The sequence below is a fragment of the Gracilinanus agilis genome, chromosome 1 (assembly GCF_016433145.1).
Source record: "Gracilinanus agilis isolate LMUSP501 chromosome 1, AgileGrace, whole genome shotgun sequence".
Taxonomy (NCBI): domain Eukaryota; kingdom Metazoa; phylum Chordata; class Mammalia; order Didelphimorphia; family Didelphidae; genus Gracilinanus; species Gracilinanus agilis.
The window spans coordinates 61,546,094-61,573,406 of record NC_058130.1 but is presented as its reverse complement, the minus strand read 5'-3'; the positions used below and the strand labels follow the sequence as shown (position 1 = coordinate 61,573,406).

Genomic DNA, 27,313 nt, shown 5'->3' with positions numbered 1-27,313 from the left:
TTCTGTTCTCCAGTTCCTTCAAGCAATACTCATAACCTGCGCTCAAGGCTCTTCACTTCCTGACCATATCTCTACCATTCTCAAAAAATTTCAGCAGTTCCTTAGTGCTTCCAAGATAAAAGACAACATTTGAAGTCACCCGGTGTAACTCCTACCTATGTTTCCAGTTTATTCCATATTCATCCCCTTCACACAGTTCTACCAAGTAGCCTACCAATTGTTCCCCAGGTCTGACATTCCATCTCCCATGTCTGTACATTCACAAAAGAATTCTCTTACTCCTGGAATGCACTATTCCATATCTCAGAACTCCCAGTTTCTCTTAGACTCAGCTCAGGTGCTACATCCTATATGAAGTCTTTCCTAATTACCTGCAGTTGTTAACTTAACATTCTCTCTTTCCAAGTGCCTTAGATCTACTTATCTGTTTACATTCTCTAAGTGAAATGTAAGCTCTAGAAGAATAAGAACTCCCTTGTTTTGTCTTTATATCACTAGCACCTAACAACTGCTGTGCACATAGTAGGAACTGAATACCACTTGTTCAAGTGAATCTTACTGAGTGTGAGTTTGGCCATTCACTGGGTACTCTGGGGCACCCTGTTAAAGGAGGATCTAAAAGGCAACAATGATGGACTTTGATAGCGGTACACAATGAAGTGAGGCCCATGAATGCTGCTGAGATGAGTCATATGCCACAGAGAAGAAGCCCAGGTCACAAAAAGGCACAAAGAATGATCAGTGGCCCTGGGAATCTGCTACTCTCTTCTCTAGCAAAAGCTGTCTCTCCAACCTCAGTCCACTCTCCTTCTCCCTGCCTCTATACTGGATGCTAATGGTACTAGAAATCATAAGTTTTTGCCTATAATAAATCTACTGAACTATACTGCCTAGTAAGTAAAGGGTTAAGTAAAACATTGGCAGATTCCCCGTTGGCAACAAGAGAAAATTGCAATATTTTTAATGTTGCTGCAAAATAGAGCAAGTAATATTTTTAATCAACAAATATACATACATACACTGTAGTCGTGTGAGACTAAACACCATCTGGGGAATGGCATTCACACCAACATAACCAGAGTGGAGGTCTGCAAATCTAGATTCAAACCCTGAAATCCAAACTATTCCCAGGCATACCATCTCCATCCATGATCTCAAATTCTCAAGGAGATAATGGTATATGAGAAGGCAACTCAGAATAGTAGAAAAAAGATTTGTTCAGCAAGTCACAATAATCGGGTTCTAGATCTAGTTTTGCCACTAACTAGCTATGATCTTGGACAAGTCACTTCTTTCTAGGCTTCAATTTTCTCCTCTAAAATTAATGATTAGATTAGATCAGGAATTTTAACCTGGGGCACCCCATTAGGAAGACCAGGGACAGATTCTGGGGAGTCTCTTAACTTCTTCTTAATATTTGGACAACTGTATCTCAATATAAGAATTTCTTTTGTTATCCTAATGTATCTTATTTTATGCATTAAAAAATGTCATTCTGAACTTCTGGGTTATGGTGGCTACAGAGTAGAAGCAGGGCTCTTTTACTCTCTTCACTACCAACCACCAGCATACCTCCAAAGGACAAAAAAAAAAAAACAAAAAAAACCAAATCCAGATGAAAGAAGAGACCCCACAATAGGGCGCAGTATCGAAGGTATATGGGATTTGGGCACTTCCATGCTATAAGGGGGGAAAATAGCTCCCATCAAAATGCGAGCTGATCAACCCTCCCCCACCCCACTCACAGTATCAGAGTCAGAGGCTGTGCACCAGAGTTAGAGCAAGTGGAGGGTGGGGGGAAATCTAGCTCCTTGGCAGCTAACTGGCACCACTACGAGCTTGCCCCTGAGAGCAGCAAGCCTTGAGACCCCAGGAGGCTGGAGAGCTCAGACCTTGGGCACCGGAGTGGGGCTGAGAGAGGCAGCAGTCAGTGGAAGTAGCTCAGCACTCTGAGACTCAGGGGAAAACCTCAGGTGGAAGAGCAATCGTGGGACAACTTCTGGGCTCTAGGCAGCTAACTAGGACCACAGGGGCTAGGCCAGAGACTCCAGGAGGCTGGGGAGCGCAGACCTTGGGCTCAGAAGTGAGGCTGAGAGGGGCCTCAGACAGCAGAGGCCTAGTAGACACTGGAAGCCAGGAGACTCAGAAAGTAGCCTCAGGCAAAAACTGCTTCTTAGTGTTATAAAGAAGTTGGGTAATTTAGCAAGTCTCAGACAATTTGGATAGTGAGGAGGGATAAAGGTGATGTGGTAATCTGGAAGGGGAATGAAGAAGATAGTTGAGTGTAGGGAAGGGATGAATGAGGTTGTATATAGGAAGGGAAGGGAATGACAGAGAATATACAGGAGGGCAGCTTAAACAGACTTATTCACCAAGGCTAGAGACAGAGGATACTGAGGAAATAGGCTGAGGTTCTTCAATCAGGGAAGGTATCTCTAAGGTACAGGGGGACTGGGCCAGTCAAAAATGTTTTATATCTGGCTAGAGGACTTTTCTTGTTAATTTCTAAGTCCCTTGAGGGAGAAGACAAAAGGGCTCCTCCCTGCCAGTGAAATTGATGGCTGCAGGAAGTCTCCGATAGATACTTCCTGCCAAGATGGATGCCTGCAGTTCCCTCAAGAAATAAAAGAAATAATTCCTTCCCTCTTCAGCCTTGCCTTAATTTTCGATACAATGATTCACCAGAGGCTTTGAGTAGGTAACAAAGGGGATTTATTAAAGTCAGGAATAAGCAGAGGGAAAGAGGCTTTAGGTTTTCTAACTGCTACTAGGGAGAAGACTGGATGGTGGGTGATGGGTCGCAGGAGAGGTTTAGACTCAGAGAGTCCGGCTCTCCCAGTCAGGAAGGTTTGACTGCCTTTGAAATAAAATATTTATCAAATCACTAAATTGGGGTTAACTTGTTTAGGATGCCCTACTTGCCTTTAGAATCTAAACCCGCAATGTCCAAATACCAAGCCACCCTTCCTCCCACGGCCCAAAGGGAAATTCAAGGAAATAGCAGGGATGTAATGGAGAGATCAGGGAGAGGTCCAGAGAAATTAGATAGGCCCAAATTTCCACAAGACAAAAAAAGCACAGGCCAATGCCAAAGCCAAAAGGCCAAAGCCAAGCTGAAAAGCCAAAGCCAACGGGCTAAGCCCAAGCCCAAAAAGCAGAAGTACCCGGGCAAAGCAAGAACCAGAAGGCAAAAGCCCAGTCAGTTGGACTTCAGTCCTATTTATAGCCTCAGGCTACAACTGACTTTCTGAAGATTCTAAAACCTCCAACTGCTTTTCTGTGACAGTTTGAAATTGAAGAAGCAAAAGGCTTCTGCTAGCAATCTTGCATTACATTAGCTCCATACAAAGAGAGTCGGCTTGCCTTACTCAGACTTCTGGCTGAGAAAGCACAATGATGCCAAGCAAGGCCCAAGAAATAAACACCAAAAAGACCAAGAAAAAAGTTCTGCACAGAAAAAAAAAAACAGAAAACAGAGAAGGAAAAACAATTAAAGACATCCAAACCTTCCCAAAAAAAATGAAAATTGGTCACAAGCTCTTAAAGAGTTCAAATCCAAGATCATGAGAAAGATGGAAGAGATCTGGCAAGAAAAGTAGGAAATAGTTCAAAAAGAAAATAACAGTTTAAAAGACAGAATTTCACATTTGGAAATTGAGGTTCAGAAATCAAATGAAATGATAAGCAAATTGAAGACCAGAAATGACCAGCTGGTAGCCAGGAAGAGCCAGATAGACCAGATGGAAAAGGAAAACCAAAAGATTATAGCCAAAAACCAGTCTTTAAAAGCTAGAATTGGACAAGTAGAAGCCAATGATCTCACAAGACAGCAAGAATTAATAAAGCAAAGTCAAAAGACTGACAAAATGGAAGGAAACATGAAATATCTCAATGAGAAGGTAATAGATCAAGAAAACAGGTCTAGAAGAAACAATTTGAGAATCATTGGTCTTCCTGAAAAACAGAAATTAATAGAAATGTGGACACCATATTACAAGAAATTATCCAAGAAAACTGTCCTGATGTTCTTCAACAAGAGGGCAAAATAGGCATTGAAAGGATCCATAGATCACCCTCTATACTAAACCCTTAAAAGACAATCCCCAGGAATATAACTGCCAAATTCAAGAGCCTCCAAATTAAAGAAAAAAAATATTACAAGAAGCCGAAAAGAAACAATTCAGATATCAAGGAGCACCAATCAGTATCACACAGGATCTGGCAGCCTCCACACTACAAGACCTCAAGGCTTGGAACATGATATTCAGAAAGGCAAAAAAATTGGGTCTACAACCAAGGATCACCTACCCATCAAAACTGACTATATACTTCCAGGGGAAGTATGGGCATTCAACAAGATAGAAGATTTCCAAGTATTTGCACAGAAAAGACCAAGACTAAATGGAAGGTTTGATATCTAACCCAAGAAAAACATGAAAAGGTAAATAAGAAAGAGAGAGGAAAGAAAGAAAACTTTTATTTTTAAATTTGATTCTTTAAGGGCTTCATTAAGATCAAATTATTTGTATTCCTATATGGAGAAATATTATGTGTAGTTCTAAAAAACTGTATAATATTATAGTAATTAGAAGAATTAGTCATGAGGAGAGGTTGGAGTATTAAATGGTCTAAGATGATATGGGGTGGGGGGGAATAGAAGATGGCACCAAGAGAAACTTGAAGAAATAAGAAAAATTGAATAATCTATACCACACAAAAGAGGGCATGGGAAGGGGAAAGGATGAATACTATTATAAGAAGGAGAAGAAGAGAGCATTAATAGGAAATATTTAAACCTTACTTTCAGTGGAATTAATCCTGAGAGGGAAAAGTAGCTAGATCCATTGGGATATCAAATCCTATCTAACCCTACAGATAAAGTCAGAAGGGATAAACCTGGGGGGGGAGGGGGAAATGGTTGGGGGGCGTGGGATGGGGAGTTCATAAAGGGAGAGGAAAAGAGGGGGAGGGAATTCATTAGGCCTTAAAAAATAATAAGAGGAGAAGGGAGGGGGTGGAAAGGATAGTAAACCAAAGGAGGGGACAAGGAGGACTGATTTAAAACAAACCACTGGTTTAAAAGGAAATAGTATAAGAAGAAGGGGTAGAACTAGGAGAGGATACCAAAATGTTAAGGAATACACAGCTGGTAATTATAACCCTGAATGTGAATGGGATGAACTTGCTCATAAAACAGAAGCAAATAGCAAAGTGGATTAGGAAACAAAATCCTACCATATGCTGTCTACAAGAAATACAAATGAGGCAGGTGGACATACACAGAGTTAAGGTCAATGGCTGGAGTAAAATCTTTTGGGCTTCAACTGAGAAAAAGAAGGCAGGAATGCCAATCATGATTTCTAATTAAGCCAAAGTAAAAATAGATCTGATTAAAAGAGATAGGGAAGGGGCAGCTGGGTAGCTCAGTGGATTGAGAGTCAGGCCTAGAGATGGGAGGTCCTAGGTTCAAATCCGGCCTCAGACACTTCCCAGCTGTGTGACCCTGGGCAAGTTACTTGACCACCATTGCCCACCCTTACCACTCTTCCACCAAGGAGCCAATACACAGAAGTTAAGGGTTAAAAAAAAAAAAGAGATAGGGAAGGTAATTATATCCTGATAAAGGTAGTGTAGATAATGAGGAAATAACAGTACTCAACATGTACACACCAAATGGTATAGCATCCAAATTTCGAAAGGAGAAACTGGCAGAGATCAAGGAGGAAATAGATAGTAAAACCATACTAGTGGGAGATCTAAATATTCCTCTTTCAGATCTCGATAAATCAAACCAAAAAATAAATAAGAGATAAGAGAGGTAAATGAAATCCTAGAAAAAATCGATTTAATAAATACGTGGAGAAAAATAAATAGCGACAAAAAGGAATACACCTTCTTTTCAGCTGCACATGGTACATTCACAAAGACTGACCATGTACTAGGGCATATAAACATGGCAAACAGATGCAAAAGAGCAGAAATAATAAATGTAACCTTTTCAGATCATAATGCAATAAAAATAATAATCAGTAAGGGCACATAGACAGGCAAATCAAAAACTAATTGTAAATTAAATAATATAATTCTCCAAAATCAGATAGTTAAAGAACAAATCATAGAAACAATTAATAATTTCATCGAAGACAATGACAATGATGATGAGACATCCTACCAAAATCTGTGGGATGCAGCTAAAGCAGAACTCAGGGGGAAATTTATATCATTGAGTGCATATATTAACAAATTAGAGAGGGCAAAGATCAATGAACTGGGTATGCAAATCAAAAAACTAGAAAAAGAACAAATTAAAAATCCCCAGTTAAAAACTGAATTAGAGATTATAAAAATCAAAGGAGAAATCAAAAAATTGAAAGCAAAAGAACCATTGAATTAATAAATAAGACTAGAACCTGGTACTTTGAAAAAATAAATAAAATTGACTAAGTACTGGTCAATCTAATTTTAAAAAAGGAAAGAAGAAAAGCAAATTATCAGTATCAAAGATGAAAAGGGAGACCTCACCTCTAATGAAGAGGAAATCAAGGCAATCATTAAAAACTATTTTTCCCAGTTATATGGCAATAAATACAGCAATCTAGGTGATATGGATGAATATTTACAAAAATATAAATTGCCTAGATTAACAGCAGAAGAAATAGATAACTTAAATAATCCCATATCAGAAAAAGAACTCCCTAAGAAAAAATCCCCAGGAGCAGATGGATTCACAAGTGAATTCTAGCAAACCTTCAAAGAACAACTAATTCCAATACTATACAAACTATTTGACACAATAAGCAAAGAAGGAGTTCTAGCAAACTCCTTTTCTGACACAAATATGGTACTGATCCCAAAGCCAGGCAGATCAAAAACAAAGAAAACTACAGACCAATCTCCCTAATGAACATAGATGCAAAAATCTTAAACAGAATACTAGCAAAAAGACTCCAGCAAGTGATCACAAGGGTTATTCATTATGATCAGGTGGGATTTATACCAGGAATACAAGAATGGTTCAACAGTAGGAAAACCTTTCACATAATTGACCATATCAACAACCAAACCAACAAAAAACACATGATTATCTCAATAGGTGCTGAAAAACCCTTTGATAAAATACAACACCCATTCCTACTGAAAACACTAGAAAGTTTAGGAATAGAAGAGCATTTCCTAAAAATAATAAATGGTATATATCTAAACCCATCAACAAACATCATCTGCAATGGGGATAAATTGGAAGCCTTCCCAATAAAATCAGGAGTGAAACAAGGATGCCCATTGTCACCTCTATTATTTAACATTGTACTGGAAACACTAGCAGTAGCAATTAGAGAAGAAAAAGAAATTGAAGGTATTAAAATAGGCAATGAGGAGACCAAGCTGTCACTCTTTGCAGATGATATGATGGTCTACTTAAAAAATCCTAGAGAATCAACTAAAAAGTTAGTGGAAATAATCAACAACTTTAGCAAAGTTGCAGGATACAAAAGAAACGCACATAAAACATCAACATTTCTATATATCTCCAACACATCACAGCAGGAAGAGTTAGAAAGAGAAATTCCACTTAAAATCACCATAGACAATATAAAATACTTAGGAATCTATCTGTCAAGACAAACACAGGAATTATACAAACACAACTACAACTCTTTCCACATAATTAAAACTAGATCTAAACAATTGGAAAAACATTGAGTGCTGTTGTGAGGAAGATTAGATTATTGATTAAGAATTAAGGTGTACCTAGCAGGAAGGAGCTGGAGCTGGGAATTCCAAAATGGAATGAAGGAGCAGGAAGAAGTAACTTGTACTCTGCGAGGGACTCCATTAGGGGTTAGCACAAACTGTGGTTAGCCCTGGGGAGACCTCAGAGTAAAGGACCCTGCATCCTAATTTCCTTGGGATCCTGTGTGGCATCTAGCAAAGAGGATAAGATCTACAGTGCTGTACCAAGGGAAGAGGAGAAGTTTGAGATCTGGTGAACAGTGTCTCGAGCACACCTGCCCAGCTTGGTACTTGAGACTACCTTGGCTCTTGGCATCCAGAGATCATCGGTGGATTGCAGTGAGAACCCCAAAGCCACATCAGCCCTTAGCTGTGCTCAAGCCTGGCAGGACCGGGTCTGAGGCAGTCACCCAGAGACTCCATTATAGCTCCTTGGGTCCTGTCTGTTTAGGTCACTAAGTTAGTGTAGAAATAAGTCCTCCCCTTTCCCTGTGGATTTTGTCAGAGTTCATTTGGAATAACAAAAGACCAAGAATATCAAGAGAAATAATGAAAAAAAAATATGAAGGAAGATGCCCTAGCAGTACCAGATCTTAAACTGTACTATAAAGCAGTAGTCATCAAAACAATATGGTACTGGCAAAGAGATAGAATGGAGGATCAGTGGAATAGACTAGGGGTAAGAGACCTCAGCAAGACAGTTTTTGATGAACCCAATTTTTGGGACAAAAACCCGGTATTTGACAAAAACTGCTGAGAAAATTGGAAAACAATATGGGAGAGATTGGGCCTAGATCAACATCTCACACCCTATACCAGGGGTCGGCAACGTATGGCTCTCAAGCCATATCTGGCTCTTTTGAGGGCCAGATATGGCTCTTTCTGCAGGAGCCATAAAGTCAATTTTTTTCAGGCACCGTTACAGGAGCGTGCACTGTTACAGGAGTGCACACTGTGAGCACTGTACGGCTCTGACGAAATTACATTTTAAAAAATGTGGTGTTTATGGCTCTCACGGCCAAAAAGGTTGCCGACCCCTGCCCTATACCAAGATAAACTCAGAATGGGTGAATGATTTGAATATAAAAAAGGAAACTATAGGCAAATTGGGTGAGCACAGAATAGTATACTTGCCAGATCTATGGGAAGGGAAAGATTTTAAAACCAAGCAAGAGTTAGAAAAAATAACAAAATGTAAAATAAATAATTTTGACTACATTAAACTAAAATGTTTTTGTATAGACAAAACCAATGCTACCAAAATTAGAAGGGAAACAACAAATTGGGAAAAAATCTTTATAACAAAAAACTCAGATAAAGGCCTAATCACTCAAATATACAAGGAGCTAAATCAATTGTACAAAAAATCAAGCCATCTCCCAATCGATAAATGGGCAAGGGACATGAATAGGCAATTCTCAGATAAAGAAATCAAAACTATCAATAAACACATGAAAAATTGTTCTAAATCTCTAATAATTAGAGAAATGCAAATCAAAACAACTCTGAGGTATGACTTTACACCTAGCAGATTGGCTAAAATGACAACAAGGGAGAGTAATGAATGTTGGAGGGGATGTGGCAAAATTTGCAAAATTGGGACATTAATGCATTGCTGGTGGAGTTGTGAACTGATCCAACCATTCTGGATGGCAATTTGTAACTTTGCTCAAAAGGCTTTAAAAGATTATCTGCCTTTTGATCCAGCCATAGCACTGCTTGGATTATACCCCAAAGAGATAATAAGGAAAAAGAATTCTACAAAAATATTTATAGCTACGCTCTTTATGGTCACAAAAAATTGGAAAATGAGAGAATGTCCTTCAATTGGGGAATGGCTGAACAAATCATGGTATCTGTTGGTGATGGAATACTATTGTGCTTAAAAGAATAAAGAATTGGTGGAATTCCATGTGAATTCCAAAGAACTCCAGGAATTGATGCAAAGTGAAAGGAGCAGAACCAGGAGAACATTGTACACAGAGACAGATAAACTGTGGTACAATCGAACATAACAGACTTCTCTACTAGCAGCAATGCAAGGATCCAGAGCAAGGTGAGGGACTTATGAGAATGAAAACTAGCCACATTTAGAGGAAGAACTGTGGGAGGAAAAACACAGAAGAAAAACAACTGCTTGAATACATGGGCTGATGAGGATATTATTAGGGATGGAGACACTAAACGATAACTCTAGTCCAACTATCAATAATATGGAATGAGGTCTTGATCAATGATACATGTAAAACCCAGTGCAATTGTGCATTGGCTAAGGGAGGTTAGGGGGTTTGGGGGAGAGGGAAAGAACATGAAATATGTAACTATGGGAAAATATTCAAAATTAAAATTAAAAAAAAAAGTATAGGACTCTATTGACTGCCAAAAGGTTAGTTAATGACAGACAAAAAGCTGAGAATACCTAAATTAGACTGTCTTTACAGTCTCTTCCAATCTTGAAGTCTATGCTGTATGACTTTAAGGTTCAGCCCCTAGTTCATACACCCAGCCTGAAGCAACACAAGAAAAATCCAAAGTATAGTCCCTCAAGCAGTGGTGTCCAACTCAAATAGAAATGGGCACCACTAAACTGTACATTAGGATCCCTGTGGCCACAGTCAATAGTCTTAGAAAACCACATATCGATATGCTCTGTGTTCTACTGTATTTTTACTCGTTTTCAGAAATACTTCCCAAATACATTTTAATCTGGTTCAGACTATTCTTAAGAGTGACTGCTGGCCCCTGAAGCTTGTTTGAGACCTTTGCCCTTGAGCACACTCTACACACCTAACCTCTAGATTTTTTTGTGCCCTCAAGGAACCCCCAAAGTGGAACCAAGTCCTATGCCTCTTCACTGTTCCCACACTGAACCTAACACAAAAAGTTCTCATAAATTCATGAAAGGCAAACAAGTTAATGAAGTGCAGAGGTATTCTGATATCTTATGGCACACAGAGCCAGAGCCTCAAAGTTAGAAAAGAAAAAACCAATTTGGCCTGGGAAAGTTTTCCCGATTTCCCAGGTTGGTTGCAAGAATTCTACTACCATTCTTCATTGGTGTATTACTGCAGCTATACTCAGCTAGATTCAGTCAGGCAACCTTTTTAATTCAGTTCCTATTATGTACCAAGTTCCAGGCTAAGCCCTGTAGAAGATGAAAGAGATAGAGATTGTTCAGGTTCTCAAAGAGCTTACACAACTTTGTTAGGAAAACCAGGCATGCATATGTGAAATTTAGAAAATGTAAGTACAGGATAAAAAATAGAAGAATGCCTGAATGTAAAATAGAGATAAGAACTATGGAAGGCTAAGAAGGGGAGAGATCAGAGTAAGTTAGAATTATCATCAGGGGAATAGGGACTTGACCTGGACCTTAAAGGATGGGCAGGATACAGACAGACACAGAGGGCATTCTGGGTGATGGAACAGAAAAGCACAAGTAAGAGACGAAGGAGAGGGTTGAGAAAAGATCCCAAGATGCTGATCTTCATGGCTCTGCCTAGAATCTAGAAACACAAATCATTTTCCTCAACTTGCTCATTCCATGATTATGACAAAATAACACCTTCCTTAAAAGCACTTGTAAACTCAGAGAGAGGACCAGACATAATTGTGTTAGAATTAAAATGTGGAGTTTTAAATATGTTTAAAGGCTACTAGAGAAGTTAATGCAGGTTCCCAGGGTTAAGTAGGGGTTTTCCTTTAACTTATTAATAAGTAATAATATTTAATATATTTAAAGTATTAATATATTAATATAATCATAAGATATTCCCTGACAGTACTACAGAATGAAGTAATCTAAGTGGTTTAGCAGCCCACCCCAAAATTTCATCACACTTTAAGAATATTAGTATACTTAAACAATCACTTTTTTTTTTTTAAAGCAAGATGCTGTAGAAAAAAATACCAGACTAGGATTCAGGTGGCCCAAGTTATAGTATCAGTTCTGTCACTAAATCATGGTGTGACTCTAGACAAGTCACTAGAAGATATTCCAAAGAAGAGAATGTGTAAAATTCAAGTCCACAAACACTAATCAAGCACCTGTTAAACTTAATAGTAGAAAGGGAAAAAAAGCATGGCATATTAGAGAGAGCTGGTCTCAAAACCAGAGCGACCAAGGTTCAAGTCCCTCTGGCAAATACGGCCATGTGATCCAAGATCAAGTCATTGAATCTCTGAGTGCTCCTGGCAACTCTCTAAGACTCGAAGTTGGGGGGCAGCTAGGTGGCACAGTGGATAGAGCACTGGTTGGTCCTAGAGTCTGGAGGACCTGGGTTCAAATATGACCTCAGATACTTCCTAGTTGTGTGACCCTGGGCAAGTCACTTAATCCTTATTGCCTAGTCTTTACTGGTCTTCTGTCATAGAACTGATACATAAGGTAAGACTAAGTTGTAGAGAAAAAGGTGTTGGCCTATATAGATAAAGGGAATTTCCTTACCTGAGAGTTCTGTATGTCAGTGAATTGGCAAGTATAGTCCTCATCCTATATCCTACTAGGGATGCTTTATTTTTTTTTAAACCCTTAATTTCTGTGTATTGGCTCCTTGGTGGAAGAGTGGTAAGGGTGGGCAATGGGGGTCAAGTGACTTGCCTAGGGTCACACAGCCCTATATCCTACTAGATATAAAAAGATGAAAAATTGTTTCACCACCAGAACTTTATAATTGAATGCCTCTCTCTGTATCGCCATGCTTAGCACAGTGCATGGCATGTAGCAGGTGCTTAATAAATCTTAAATGACTAATGGGGGAAGAAGATGAGTACATAAACAAGATATGCAAAAAAGACAGAAAATGTAAAAAGCAGAGAAAAGATGCAGAGAAAAACTTTAAGAAATATGAGGGAGGAAGTTGCTTTCAGTGGTCACTAAGAAAGCAAGGCTTCACAGTAAAAGCAACAGAAGAAATGGGCCTTGGAAGAAGAGAATTTCAACTGGTGATGATGCAGAGCGAATCTGTTCCAAGTGTAGGACTAGGTGAATGCCCATCGGTGAGAAAGGACTAAAGGAAAGGCAAAGACAAAGAGAAATCTCTTTTATGCTCTTAAGTAATAGCAGCAAAGGCTAAATTTGTGATCAGTCGATGAAATGGGGAAGGCAGTTATGGTGTGATGGCATACTCTTGTATTGTCACAATAGCAAACCTCTGAACTTGCCAGGACCAGGACATCATGGGGAAGGATCAAGAGAATTGCATCTCTCACTCTAGTCTCCTCACTTCATCCATACTCCTCACTACCTATTCTCACTCCACTAGGATCCTCTTTCTCTCTGGTCACAAAATGGCAAAGGAGGCAAAGAAACCAAGCTATAACAAGACATCATACCTATGCTTTTTTAGTCAATAATTCTTTCACCTTATTAAATTAAGACACAAGCACAGGGATAATGGTCTAAGCCAGTGATGGGCAAACTACAGCCTGCTGGCCAGATTGGGGGGTGGAGGGGAGGCCTGAAATGTTCTATCCAGCCACAAGGCATTATTCCTAACCTGACAAATACAATGAGTAGGATACAATACAATGAAACTTCAAAAGAGTTGCCTTAGAAACAGACTGACAGATGAGCATTTCCTTTCCTTTGGCCTCCTCTTTAAAAAGTTTGCCCATATCTGGTCTAAGCACAGGGATAATGGTCTTTGTACAGCCTCCAGCACTTGTTGGTCTCATGTTTATGGACAAGTTAACTAAAATTTTCAGAATTCATAAATCATCTATAAAATGGAAATAACAATTATAAGGGTAATGTCTTGTAAATTGGAAAACATTAAATAAATTTTGAGTTATTATTATTATTCTCCTGCATAGAAACTTAAAATGGCTCTTCACTGCCCTATGATAAAGTCTAAACCCTTTGGCTTATTATTTGAGGTTCCCCACAGTATGGTCTCAACTCCAGGAACTCTCAACTCATTAACCACACCTTCTGAGATCCAAGAGAGGTACTACCAACACCTCATTGGACCAATTTGGAACTGGAAGAGACCTTTAAGAGCCCCTAATCCAGTCTCCTCCAGCACTCACCCAACTCTGTTTTTCTAGGTAAGGGTGTGTGTCTGTCTTCTGCTTCTTTGCAGAGGTCAGGCCCTTGGTGTTGAGTTAAGGAACAGAAGGTAGGGATAAACTGGAGACCTGAAGAAAGGCTAGAGTTGATAATCAACCAAGTATCACTAATTCTTGAAAGTGAATATTCAATTCTTTCTTCCCTCTCAATTAGGAGAGATAGGGCTATGTCAAAAGCACTACCCACTTTATGCTTTGGTCAGCACTGAGGAAGTGATTACTTATCTGCTGAAAAGAAAACCAAGTAGTCATGTTCTAAAAAATGAGATGAATATCATTATGGTATTTTACATCTTAGTTTTTATTTTATCTTACTTGGAATTAGAGTCTGACCCTATTATGTAGGTGTGAAGAATGAAATTAACTTTCTTTGTCTATCAATCAACAATTTTAAATTAATCAACCAAAAACTTAAATACCCCTACTTTACACTAAGTAAGGGAGTTTCCAAGTCACTTACTAAAGTGAGTGACAACTCCAGAAGCAACAGGAACACCCCTTGGGCAGTGCTAAGCAAACTGAAAAACTGCAATTGGTTCCTGTAAAGTGGAGGAAGTGACAGGAAGTGACATGGAAAAAGGACTATAAAAAATCCTGAACTTCCAATTGGAACTTCGGCTGGTGACTTGGCTTTTGGAGGTGTTTTTGGACTGGACCTTCAGCTTGGACCTTAACTTTGGCTCTTGGACTGCTTCTTGAAGGACTGCTCCTGTCCTTTGGACTTCCTGGCTTCTGGAGAGAGAAGTTCTGGAGAAGCCTTCCTTTCCTGGAGGAGGCTGCATAGGTGGAGCCTTTGCATAAGACACCACCAGGTCCTCTGGCTGTGGGTTAAGAGCTGAGCCAGACACTAGAGCGACAGTTAGTGCGATAAGCTAGACATTTTCTCTACCCTCTTCTTACTTTTCTCTACTTTCACTCTTTCCACCTCTTTGTTAAATAAATGCTACTAAAAGTCATTTTGACTTGAGCTATAATATTTTAAATCAGTGACCACAATATTACCTTAGAATTCTCATGTTTGGTCAAACCTTAAATTTAATTTCTTACACAGGTTAATGTAAAATAGTTAAAAAATTAGAATGATCATGACACCTTTCTACAGAGGATTGGTGCAGTGCCTATGACCAGTTCCTGGAAATTCTCTATTTATATCTACAACAAAAAGCATGATGCAGACACCTGGCTTCAGGACTATAACCAAGGAAACTAATAATTTATCATTGTCATCATTGTTGAAAATTGGTACCATCTTTGTTAATATAGCAACCAGAATGCCTCCCCCTAAATCTGTAGATCAGGGGTCGGCAACGTATGGCTCTTTCTGCAGGAGCCATAAAGTCCATTTTTTTTCAGGTGCTGTTACAGGAGCGGCACTGTGAGCACTGTACGGCTCTCACGAAATTACACTTTAAAAAATGTGGCGTTTATGGCTCTCATGGCCAAAAAGGTTGCCGACCCCTGCTGTAGACAGTCCCAATTATATTGGGGTGGTGTAGGGGAAAGAGCCAAGTGTCAAGAGCCAGGTTCTAGGCCTGCACTGCTCCTGGCTAACTATGGAAGCCTTGGTGAGTTACTTTACTTCTCTGGGCCTACATTTCCACATGTGTGAAACAAGATGGGTCAGACCAGGTGATCTCTAGGATCACTCCCAGCTCTAACACTTACTCTGTGAAGTTTGCCAATAGCAAACATTCATACACCTTAGCTAGCTGTTTAGCTTGCACTTGACCTCTTAAATGAAAGTCACTTGGGGAGGCAGAGTCTCTCTCAGAAAAGGGAAATATCTCCAAGGATTTACTACTTTTAGCAACACCTTCTTCTCAACTTTACTGGGGAAAGTAGGAGGAAAAATGAAAACATGCAAATGACTTCATTAAAAGGAGTATCCCACTGGGGTAGGAAAGTGAAGAATCATAGGGGATGGGAGAAGAGTGGGGGGGAAACAAACATTGGAAATAAAGTTGATATCTAAAAATTATCAAGAAATGAATTTTAAAAGAACATATACAAACCTAACTATGCAGCCTTATTCTACATATTCATCCTCTACTGAGCCACTTAAGTGATTTTCGTAATATTCTGAACTGACCATGTCACTCCTCTACTCAGAAAATTCCCATGGCTCCCTATTATCTCAAGGATCAAATATGAAATGCTCTGTTTGGCATTCAAAGTTCTTCATAACCTAGCCTCCTCCTACTTTTCCAGTCTCTTTATACCTACTCTCCTCTGTGTACTCTTCAAACCAGTGACAAGGTCTCTTGGCTATTCCACCAACAAGACATTCTGTCTCTCGGTTCTGGAAATTTTCTCTGGAGGTCTCCCATGCCAGGGACGCTCTCTCTTCTCATTTCTGTCTGCTGTTTTCCCTGGTTCCCTTTAAGTTCCAACTAAAATCCCATCTTCTACAGGAATCCTTTCCCAACCTCTCTATACTCCAGGGCCTTCACTCCATTATTTCCAATTTATCCTATATATAGTCTGCTTTATATATTATGTTTGCATGTTGTCTCCCCAATTACATTTACTCTCCTTGAGGCAGGAACTGTCTTTTGCTTCTTTTTGTATTTCCAGCACCTAGCACATAGCATGTACTTCATATTTAGTGACTGACTAAATTCCACATATGTGATTTTCTATGTCCCATTTCTATGCAGTGTCTCTTTATCTCTGTTTCTTAGAATCCCTCTCTTGTTTCTACACTTTCCTGATCTCTTTGGCAGCTAGTATCTCCCTCTTTAAATTATCTTGTACTTACTTTGTGAGTCCTTATATATGCATTAACATATTGTGCATCAGAAGTGCTGGCACACCTTACGGTGGGCTGAAAGCTTTATCATTTGCCCTTCCCCTTTGATGCTTTGCAGAAATCCAGGCGTACTATGTTTTATGCTTCCTCTAATTTATTAGAACAATAACTCTATCAGAAGAGAAAATGATATTAATTTAGTAGCTTAAAGAAACATATACATCTCAGTGCGCAAGCTGTCTCTCCAGACAAAATGGAAGTTCCTGGGGACAGGGACTATTTCATTTTTGTCTATCTATATCTGGTGTCTGGCATGTAGTTTGGGTTTAAAGAATGCTTGTTGGTTTAATGTTTGGAGAAAGGAAAGAGCATACACAAATGGTTCAGGGAAGATTTCTGTTTTAAACCAACATCGGTGGGATGCCTTTCAATCTGTTTTCCCTTTGCCTCTAAAACAAATTTGTTCTCTGCTTTTCAAAAGTCTATTCAGCACCAAATTATTAAAAAGAATTTAATATTATACATTTCTGGCAGCTTGTATTTTTCACAAGCACTTGAACTTCACATCTGAGTCTTAAGGGAAGAGGCAAGGCAGTGCAGATATTATGCCCATTTCATAGCTGAAGAAATGAAGGGCCAAAGAAATTCACTGGCCTGCCCAAGATTGTTAGCCACAAAGCAAGAACCAGCTCCAAGGCTTTTCCATTGCAGTCAGTTTCTCTCCTCCAAAGCTTATAAAGAGAACAAGGAGGTTGTACTGGAAAAATCACTGGTATGGTAGACTCTGGGGCTTGTGACTCCAACAAGGTGCTTCAGTGGAGCAAACATTTACTAAGTGTTTGGGTGGGAAAGGTAATTTCTTGCTAGGCACAAAGCACCATGAGTTTCAGTTTCGTCTGTCTGAGGAAAAGGTAAGCAACAGCTCATTTTCAGGGGTATCCCAAGAAGAGCTTTGTGAACAGCAAAAACTCCTATATTCCAGTGTTCACGATTCTTGCAGCAGGGTTGGGATGGAATATTCACAAAGTAAGACTGTGACATGGGCATGAGTGTGGGACAGGCCAAGTAATAGAGAGAAGGGTCAGTGACAGAGAGAGAGAAGTCGTGTGCCCTCTCTAGACAAAGGCTCACATCTAGATAGCACTCAGAAAGGTCAAGAGAGTTATCTAATAATATAATAATAATAATTGGCATTTACTGTGTGCTAGGCACAGTGCTAAGCACTTTACAATTGATCTTCACAACCACCCTGGTAACCTAGGATAAAGAGGTTACATGGCCTACCCAAGGTCACATAGCTAGTAAGTGTCTGGGACAGGATTTAAACTCAGATCCTCCTGACTCCAGGCCCAGTGCTCTAGACACTGTGCCACCAGCTGCCTCATTTAATCATTCAATCCTGAAAGCAACCCAGCTCTGATATTTACACAAATGAACAATAATGACAGAGATAGTATAGGCATTACCAAAGGTTAAATGACATGACCGAAGCAAAGCAAGAAGTAAGGGGGCTGGAAGTTAAGCCCAAGTTAGCTGACCATTAACCCTGTCCCTGGTACTATTTCCACTTCCCTTTTCAAACCATCCTTAGTCCCCATCCCTACCTTGTAGTTCCTCCCACCATCAATCCTCTTTCCTCTGAACCTTTTTTCCCTCTCTGGTGACCCATCCACAATTCTCACTTCCATCCCACCTCTCTATTCCCACTACTCCCACTCTTTTTTATTTCTCTGCCATCTCCCATTTAAAATTTCCATATGGGGGCAGCTCAGTGGATTGAGAGTCAGGCCTAGAGACAAGAGGTCCTAGGTTCAAATCCGGCCTCAGACACTTCCCAGCTGTGTGACCCTGGGCAAGTCACTTGATCCCCATTGCCTACCCTTACCACTCGTCTGCCTTGGAGCCAATACACAGTATTGACTCCAAGATGGAAGGTAAGGGTTTAAAAAAAATTCCATATCATCAACATTTCTGAGCTACAAGGAACCTCAGAGATCTAGTCCAACATACTTATTAATATAGAGAAGAAAACTGTCACAAGCATCATTGTAAGAATGTCAGGAATGCTAAATCTTAGAATGAGCTGAGAATGGAGATAAATGCCAAGGAATAAAGAGAGGGCTTTAAAAGCTATTTTAGGGGATCAAGAAGATCAAAAGTGAAAGGGTCTATGCTAACCATGTCTGGTAATTAATAATAACTGAAGCAATCCAAGCAAAAATATTTATTAGTAGTCAGAATAAATGGGTCAACTCCTAGTTTGCTTTTGTTTTCTTGGACTGAGAAGGCTCAGACAAAAATTAAAGAACTGAAATCCAAGATAAGTGAATAGGTGCTGAGAAAACACCCATCTGCCATCAATAAGTTCAAATTAGGCCAGAACTAAGAACAGCAGAGGTATCAAGCACATCAGAACACTCCCTCAGAACAGCCTGAACCAGATTAAAATGCAGTTGATAAATATTTCACAAAATAAATAACAACACAATAGAACAAAAATAACATTAACAGAGGATTTTCTGAGTCAATATGTGGCTGCAGGGACCCTTATGTAAGGTTAGTGGCCCCATTTGTATTTGAGTTTGATGGCAGAACTGACTGCTGAGCTGTTGTCAGCAACGTTTGAAAATTGATAAAGCAAAAAGAGCATCAGGCCTAGAATCAGGAGGATCAGAGTCCAAAATTGGTCTCAGACACTTCCTAGCTGTGTGACCCTGGGCAAGTCATTTAATCCAAACTGTAAAGCCCTTGCCACTCTTCTGTCTTGGAACTGATCCTAGGACAGAAAGGGAGGGAGACAGGAAGGGAAGGGGGAAAGGAAGAAAGGAAGGAAGGAAGGAAGATCAAGTAGAATGGAAGACAGGACTTTAAAATGGGAAAATGTGATCCTCAAGTACATTAATGCAAAAGTCTTCAAACTCTAAACTGGTGAACTTGACTTCAATTCCTGGCAAAATTCAAGAATGTATTATCAAAGAGATGGGTGAACATTTGGAAAGGGAAGTAGTGAATATGAGGAGACAGCGCCGTTTCATCAGGTAAACAGGTATATACCAGGCTAACTTTATCTTCTCTTTTGATAAGGTTACTCTCATGGTAGATTTAGGCAATGCCAAAGACAGGATGCTTGATTTCAACTAAGCACTTACAAAGTCTCAAACTCTCTTTGTGGACAAGATGGAAAAATGTAGCCTAGACAATAGAACAGTGAGATGAATTTGGAAATGGTTGAAAATCCAAAAAGTATCCATAGTTTAACCAATGTGATATAACAGACAACAGAATGATGGGTTTGGATTCAAGAGATCTTAGCTCAAGTCCTGTTTCTGCCAAATGTGAGACCTTGGGCAACTTCCTTAACCTTTCTCGGCCTTTTTTATCCTCTAAAATAAGGAAGCTAAACTAAAAGACCTCTAAAGTCTTTTCTCTTCTAGATCTATGGCTATATATCAATTTGAAGGAGTCTCTAGTAAAGTGACCCAGGGATCTGTCCTTAGTCCTGGGTTATTTTGAATCTTTAGCAACAAAGTGCAAGAAGGCAGAGAAGGCATGCTAGTCAAATTTACAGATAACACAAACCTAGAACAATGGGTCAAATCTAGTAAGATAACAAGTACAATGTAATAGCCAACACTTGGAGTTTAAAAATCAGTTGAATATAGATATAGCCAACAAATAGCTGATATTTACTTAGCACCTTATGATCAACAAATCACTAATGGGAAGCATTGTCTTATTTGAGTCTCACAACAACCCTAAGAGGTCCATACTACAAATATTACTATCATCATTGTAGAGATACGGAAACTGAGTTTCCAAAAGTTTCAGACTTGTTCCACTGAGCAGTTAAGAAAGGTTTTCCTAACCCAGACCTAATACACTGTATACTGTGTGTAACAGGATGTCTCTCTGAGTAATCAAGGCCTAGACAACAGTTTGTATGAGAAAGACATGAGGTTCTAATGGACTAAAAGCTCAATGTGAAATCAGCCAGGTGACAAGCAGCCAGGGCTGCTATCCTGGATGAGGGAGAGAAAAATTCTTCTATATATGACTCTGGTCAAACCATGGGGGACCATGTTCAGTTCTACGAGCCCTGTTTTAAAAAGGACATTAACAAGCAGTATGTCATCCAAAGGAAAGCAACTAGGATGCTGATAAGGCTTGCAATCAGTGGTCAGAGAGACTTTTAGCCTGGAGGAGAGACTTACATGGAAAGATAGCTGTCTTTGATTATTTGATGAGCTGCTTTACCACAAAGGGATAAGGCTAGTGTTTCTCAGCCCTGGAGGGCAGAACCAGAAAGAAGGGAAACTCTCTGACTCTGCATAATGAAAAACCTCCTAAAAATTAGAGCTGTCCAACAAACTGTCTTAGACTCTTCAAGTTTCATTATCCTCTCTGTGATAATTCTCATGGGTTCAATTATTTATCTCTATGCAAATGACTCCAAGACTTATATATCCAGCCTTAGTCATTCTCTTAAGGTCCAGCCCCACATCTCTACCTGGTGCAACACTGAAATGGAAGGGTAGAATTCCTGCAAGCTAGGGTGTCAAGCCCCTCACCCAGGAATTCCACCCTGCCATTTCAATGTTGCACTGGCCATCCCATCTCAAACTCAACACAGAGCCTACTCCTCCAAACTTCTGAATGAAGGGCACTCTCATGCTTCCAGGCAGTATGTTCACAATCTCAGAACCTAGAAGGTTCTCTGTAGTTCTGGAAGGTTCATCTAGCTACAAATAATAATAGCTGAAATTTATATAGTGTTTTATTATTTTCAGACTATTGTATACAAATTTGAGGAATCACCTGATTTCTCAAACAACCCTGAAAAGTAGATTCTATAATTGTCTCCATTTTACAAATTAGAAAACTGGGGCTGGGAAGTTAAATGTCTTATCACAGACAGTATCTGAGGCAGGAGTCCAACTCAGGTCTTCCTCACTCCAAGATCAGTGCTCTATGCACATCTCACCCTCTCTCAGTGAAAGGCTAACAAAGCCCCCAGAAGGGCAGACAACACACTGATAAAAGGATCTGAGAAGAGATCAGTTCCTCGAAATGCCTCAGTGACATGAAATTCTCTGGATCCAGAGAAAAAATTTGACTTATCCAAAATCACCCAGCCAGTTGGCAACAGAAACAGGACTGGAATCCCAGATTTGTTCTCTACCCCTTCTGTCTCTTTCCCTCTCCTCTCTAGGCCTTAAACCCTCTCATTTGGCAGGGAGTTGGTGGGGTAAGGGGCTAGGTTCAAAGTCTGACTCTGCTGGTAATGATAAGAAGCCAGAACTAAAAGAGTGCCCCTCAATTGAGGAATGGCTAGTCTATCAAAATAATGAAATACTATTGTGCTTAAGAAAGGATGGTGGTGACAGTTTTGGAGAAACTTGAAGAGATTTGTATATTTTATGCAAAATGCTTTTCACATTTTAAAGCACTATATTAAATGCTAACTATTATTATGTTGTTATATGAACTGATGCTAAGTAAGCCCAACCACAGAACAGTTTATACAACAATATAATATAGTCAAACAATTTAGAAATGCTTAAGAACACCATTCAATGCAAATATCAAGCACAGTATCAGAGGGCTTATAATAAAGCATTTTTCCCACCTTCTTGAAGAGGTGACGGACTCAGGATGCAGACTAAGACATACTTTTTAGACACGGCCAAGAGGGAAATTTTGTTTTGCTTGACAACACATATTTGTTACAAAGGTTCTGCGTCAACTCCTTCTAAAAGAATGGTGATAAACAGAATATGGACTGAAATACTGTTTTTTAGACACAGACAACAGGGAAATAGACAAACACATAGACACAGGCCTTGGTTTCTTTATGTGTGTATATACATATATATGGAAACATAGAAATATACACACATACGTAAGCATAGGCCTCAGTTTCCTCAGACATACACATATGAGGAAAAGACATATATGGGATATGTATGTGTGTATACACAAACACATATAAAGGCCTCACTTTCCATATATATGTACATAGACATAAACACACATATGTTTTTTAGTTTCCTCATGTGTATACATACATATACACACATATATACACACAAAAGGGCCATACACATACACACAATATATACTAGTCTATTTCCATCCACACACACAGTCTTGGTTTTCTCATGTGTACATGCACACATATGCCTACATGTGTATACATGCATACAGGCCTCAATTTCTGTGTATATGTATAAACCATGTAGGGCCTCAGTTTCCACATGTACATGCATGTGTGTATGTATATCACATATAGGGCCTCGATTACCTTGTGTATAAAACACATACACATGCCTGTTTCCTCATATATGTATGTATACACACATGTATACATATATAAGCCTCTGTTTCCACACATAGAGATATATATCTATAAGGCCTTTGTTCCCTTGAGTGTATATATACACATATATGTGTGTATACACATGTGCTTCACTTTCCTTGTGTGGGGGCCTGTGTATATGTGTGTGTCACATATGTGGGCTCTGTTTCCTCATATATGTGTGTAACATAATATATAAACTACATATAGGGCTAGTTTCCTTGTGGGTATATATAGACACACACAGACCTCAGATTATTCATATGTGTATACTATACACATATATAAATATATGCAGGCCTCTGTTCCCATATGTAGATAATACGCACATCTATAGGGCCTCTGTTTTCTTGTATGTATATATATATATGTGTGTATATACACAGGCCTCAGTTTCCTGTATGTGTGTGTGCATATATTTGTGCATATAACACATATATAGGGCCTTGGTTTCTTCACATATGTGTATAATATATAAAATACACATATATTGGGCCTTAATTTCCTCGTGTATATAAATGTGTGTATATATAAAACAGACATACAGAGTCTCAGATTCTTCATATGTGTGTATATAATAGAAAACATAGGGTCTCAGTTTCCTTGTAGGTCTGTATATATAATATATATAACACACATATAGGAGCTCAGTTTCCTCCTGTATATAGAATATATATAAAACACACACATAAGGCCTTAGTTTCCTTGTACATGTGTATAATATATAAAACACACATATAGGGCCTCAGTTTCCTCGTATATGTGTGTATGTATATATTATATAAAACATACATATAAGGCCTCAGTTTCTTCATGTTTGTGTGTATAATATATAAAACACACATAGGGCCTCAGTTTCCCCATATATGAGTGTGTGTATATAATATATGACACATACAGGGCCTCAGATTCCTGTGTGTGTATACATCTACAGGCACACACATGTGTATCAAAGAGGGGTGGCCAATGTTGGAATCTGCTTTGCTGGATTACACATATCTGTAACAGGGGTGTTGGGTTTTTTCCCCTGGCTTCCTAGATTTGGGGAGAAAAGTGTGAGAGAATACAGATCTGAAGATAAAATTTAATCATTAAAAAAAGAACAAAGGTTTTATTTTTTTCTTTTTTTCGGGGGATGATGCAGGAAGGAAAGATGAGTTTTTGCTCACTGAAAGAAATAAAAGTATTTTTGTTCCGGCTGGGCTCAGATCCTACTCCACTACGATCATACCAAGCGGGATGGAAGGGGCAGGTGGCAGCTCATGGATGGGGCGCAACCCCTCCCCACTGCGTGGTGTGACCTTGGCCAAGTCCCTTTGCCCCTCCAGGCCCCACTTTCCTAGCCCGCCAGGGTGGGAGGGGGACAGTGCTGAGCAGTCAGCCCGCGCCCCGGGGGACTCGCTAGTCCCAAGTCTCAAGAGGATTCCCCGCCCCGCCCCGCTCCCCCTTCCCCGCCCCCTCCCGCCGGCGCGGCTGGCGCGGCCCGGCCCCCCACTCACCCGGATGCCCTGCAGCACCCGCACCCGCTCCTCCTCGTCCATCCCGAAGGACACCTTGCGGGCAGTACTTTCGGTGCTCCCCATCCCCGCCCTCCCGGCACTGAGATCCCCAGGGAGCTTCTGGAGGCGAAGGGGAGAAAACGCGAACAAACTGCTTAGTCCACAAGACCCTAAAATCCGCTTCGGGACTCCCTGTTCCCTTCGACTCCCTCAGCCTCCGCAGTGGGCTCCCCGCTAACAAGGCCTCATCTCATTGGCCGCCGGCAGATGGGTAGCCAATCGCAAGGAGCTTCCTTCGCGGGGCATGCTGGATTTGTAGTCTTTCCCTCACCACCTTCCTAGGAGGCTCTGCTCCACGGAGCCCCGCCCCTCTAGGCAGCCAAAGTCCAGTCAGTGTTTCCATTCCCTCCTACCCCCTACTGGGCGGGGTCCGCAGCAGCCTGAGGAGGTAGAAGGGGATCTCTGAAGAGAGGGCTCTCCAGCCAGCTTAGCCCCTACTCCCAACCTCCTCACTCTAGCACATTGGGCATTAGATAAATAATTTCCCCATGGAGGGAATGCAGAGCGATAGGATCCTGAAAAAGGGCGCAAAAGTTCAGATGCAACTGTGGCCTCACTAGCTGTGTGACCTTGGGCAAGTCACAGATCTAGAGTTCCGAGGACCTCAGAGACCATCAAGGCCAACCCTGTGACCACCGCTCCATTTTACAGATAAGGAAACTGAGGTCCAATGACTTGCCTTAGGGCAGATGCTTGCCCAAAGTCTCCTGGATAATCATCAGAAACAGAAGTTGAGCCTTCTGATCCCAGTACCAGGACTCTGACCATTTCACCAGCCTTTGAGCTGATTGGTTGTGGTATCTGCCTCTTCCGGACCCCCTTCGAGGTTTCCTTGACAACCACACAGGAGTGACTTACCATTTCCTCCTCCAGCTCATTTGGTAGATGAGGAAATTGAGGCACACAAGGTGAAGTGACTTTTCCATTTCCACACAGCCAGAAAGTGTCTGCAACGAGATTTGAACTCAGGAAGATAAGTCTTCCTTAACTCTAAACCTGTTGCTCTATCCCCTGGGCCACCTAAGTGCCTCCCAAGCTCCATTATTGATCTCTAAAATAAAGCTGAATACCTGTTTTGCCTACTTCCTAGGAGTATTGAAAAGCCAAAATCAGATAAAGTCTATAAAGTGCTTCATAAACCTTAAAGTTCTACATAAATGCCTGTAATCGTTATTCTAGACCATTTGCCTCTCCTTCCTTGGTCACTTCACACTCCTTCTGGTGACTTCCATGGCGGGGTTGGCAGAGGTACTGGAGGGGTTTTCCATTTCCTTTTCCAGCTCATTTTACAGATGGGGAAACTGATGGGTTAAGTGACTTCCCCAAGGATCACATAGCTAGTAACTATCTGAGGCCAGATAGGAACTCAGGAAAAAATCTTCTTGAACCCAGGCCTGGCTCTTTCCACTCTTTCCATCAAGCTCCCCCTTACATGTACTAAATGCTTAATAAATGCTTTTTGCTAGACTAGAACCCTTTTCCTGAATATTTCAAATTTATCCAGTCTGCATTTTGTCTGTACATTGTTATTTGCAAGCTGTCTCCTTCATTAGATTGGGAGCTTTTCAAGGGCAGGGATTGTCTTTAGCATTTCTTTGCATCCCCAACACCATGTCTAGCACCTAGTAAGTGCTTAACAAATGTTGTTTTCTCCCTTTTGCTTTTTTTGTTTGGCTTTTGGCTAAGGCCAGACCACATGCTTAGTAAAGTAGAAAGAACTGAACTTGGAAGTCTTAGCATCTGAATGTAAATCCAGACTCCATCACTTATTAATTATTTGCTCCAGCTGATTTTTTCAACAAACTGCAAAACGTTTCAATCCAGGGTGGAATGTAACCAGTAGCCCATTTATGTGGGACTCTCCTTAATGGTAGAGAATGATTGCTTGATGCTCTATTTCCATTAAGGTGGAGTTGCTGAGAGATGGGCAAGGGATCTTTTCTTCTGACTTCCAGCTTAGACAGAAAAGATGAACTATTCCATACTCTTTCCAGATCCCTGAGGGAAAGATTCTGAGAATAAACCAACTCTAGAGGAACTGGAAATCTTGATCATGTCTCTATCTATAGCTCACAATGAGAAGACTGGACTGGATGACCCCCTAAGGTCCCTTATAGGTCCAAACCCTATGTCATGTGGAAGGTGTCTCCACTAACTCAAATCCACAATTTCCTGTAAATTGTATAGTTTCCTAGCAAAATTAATTTGCTGACGTAAGTTACCAAAGCAGATTAATATAAGACAGAATTAGGACTTGATTCCAAGTTGTAGAATCATAGATTTAGAACTGGAAGATCTCAGAAAGCATCTACTACAACTCTCTCTAGAAGAAAAGTTGAAAAAAAAAGGAGTTATGGAGCAAATAATTAGAAAAAGAACAAACAGAATTAAGAGATATACGAGCGACAACACATGTATAACCCAGCAGAATTGCTTGTCAGCTCCAGGAAGGGGGAGGAATGAGGGGAGAGAGAGAACATGAATCATATAACCATGGGAAAATTCTAAAAAATAAATAAATAAAGAGAATTAAGAGATATAAAACTTGCCCAAGTAACAAATTCCTTGAAATTTCCAAATAGAAACTAACGGCTCCATGAGACAAGACATGTTAAAATAAAATCAAAAAGAAGAGCTCAATGGAATAAAAGCCAGGCCTAGAGATGGAAGGTCCTGTGTTTAAATCTGGCCTCAGTCCCTTTCTAGCTGTATGACCCTGGGTAAGTCACTTAACCACCAATGTCTAGTCCTTACTCCTCTTCTACCTGGGAACCAATACACAGTATTGATTCTTCCACAGAAGGTAAGGATTTTAAAAATCAAATCAAAAGACTGAAAACAGAAAAAAAA

At 40.1% G+C, this 27,313-nt stretch overlaps 1 protein-coding gene across 2 annotated transcripts in view; it reads right to left on the bottom strand.

The window, feature by feature from the left end:
- CHCHD6 (coiled-coil-helix-coiled-coil-helix domain containing 6) overlaps positions 1 to 24,602 on the bottom strand; it is a 338,099-nt gene extending 313,497 nt beyond the window's left edge. Inside the window, exon 1 of one of the 2 annotated variants that reach the window (XM_044668582.1) lies at positions 24,404 to 24,602. In XM_044668582.1, the coding sequence (XP_044524517.1) occupies positions 24,404 to 24,487 (84 nt within the window). In that variant the 5' untranslated portion in view covers positions 24,488 to 24,602. The remainder of the gene's footprint in view (positions 1 to 24,403) is intronic. The other variant, XM_044668653.1, reaches the window with a different exon arrangement.
- Positions 24,603 to 27,313: the final 2,711 nt, after the last annotated feature.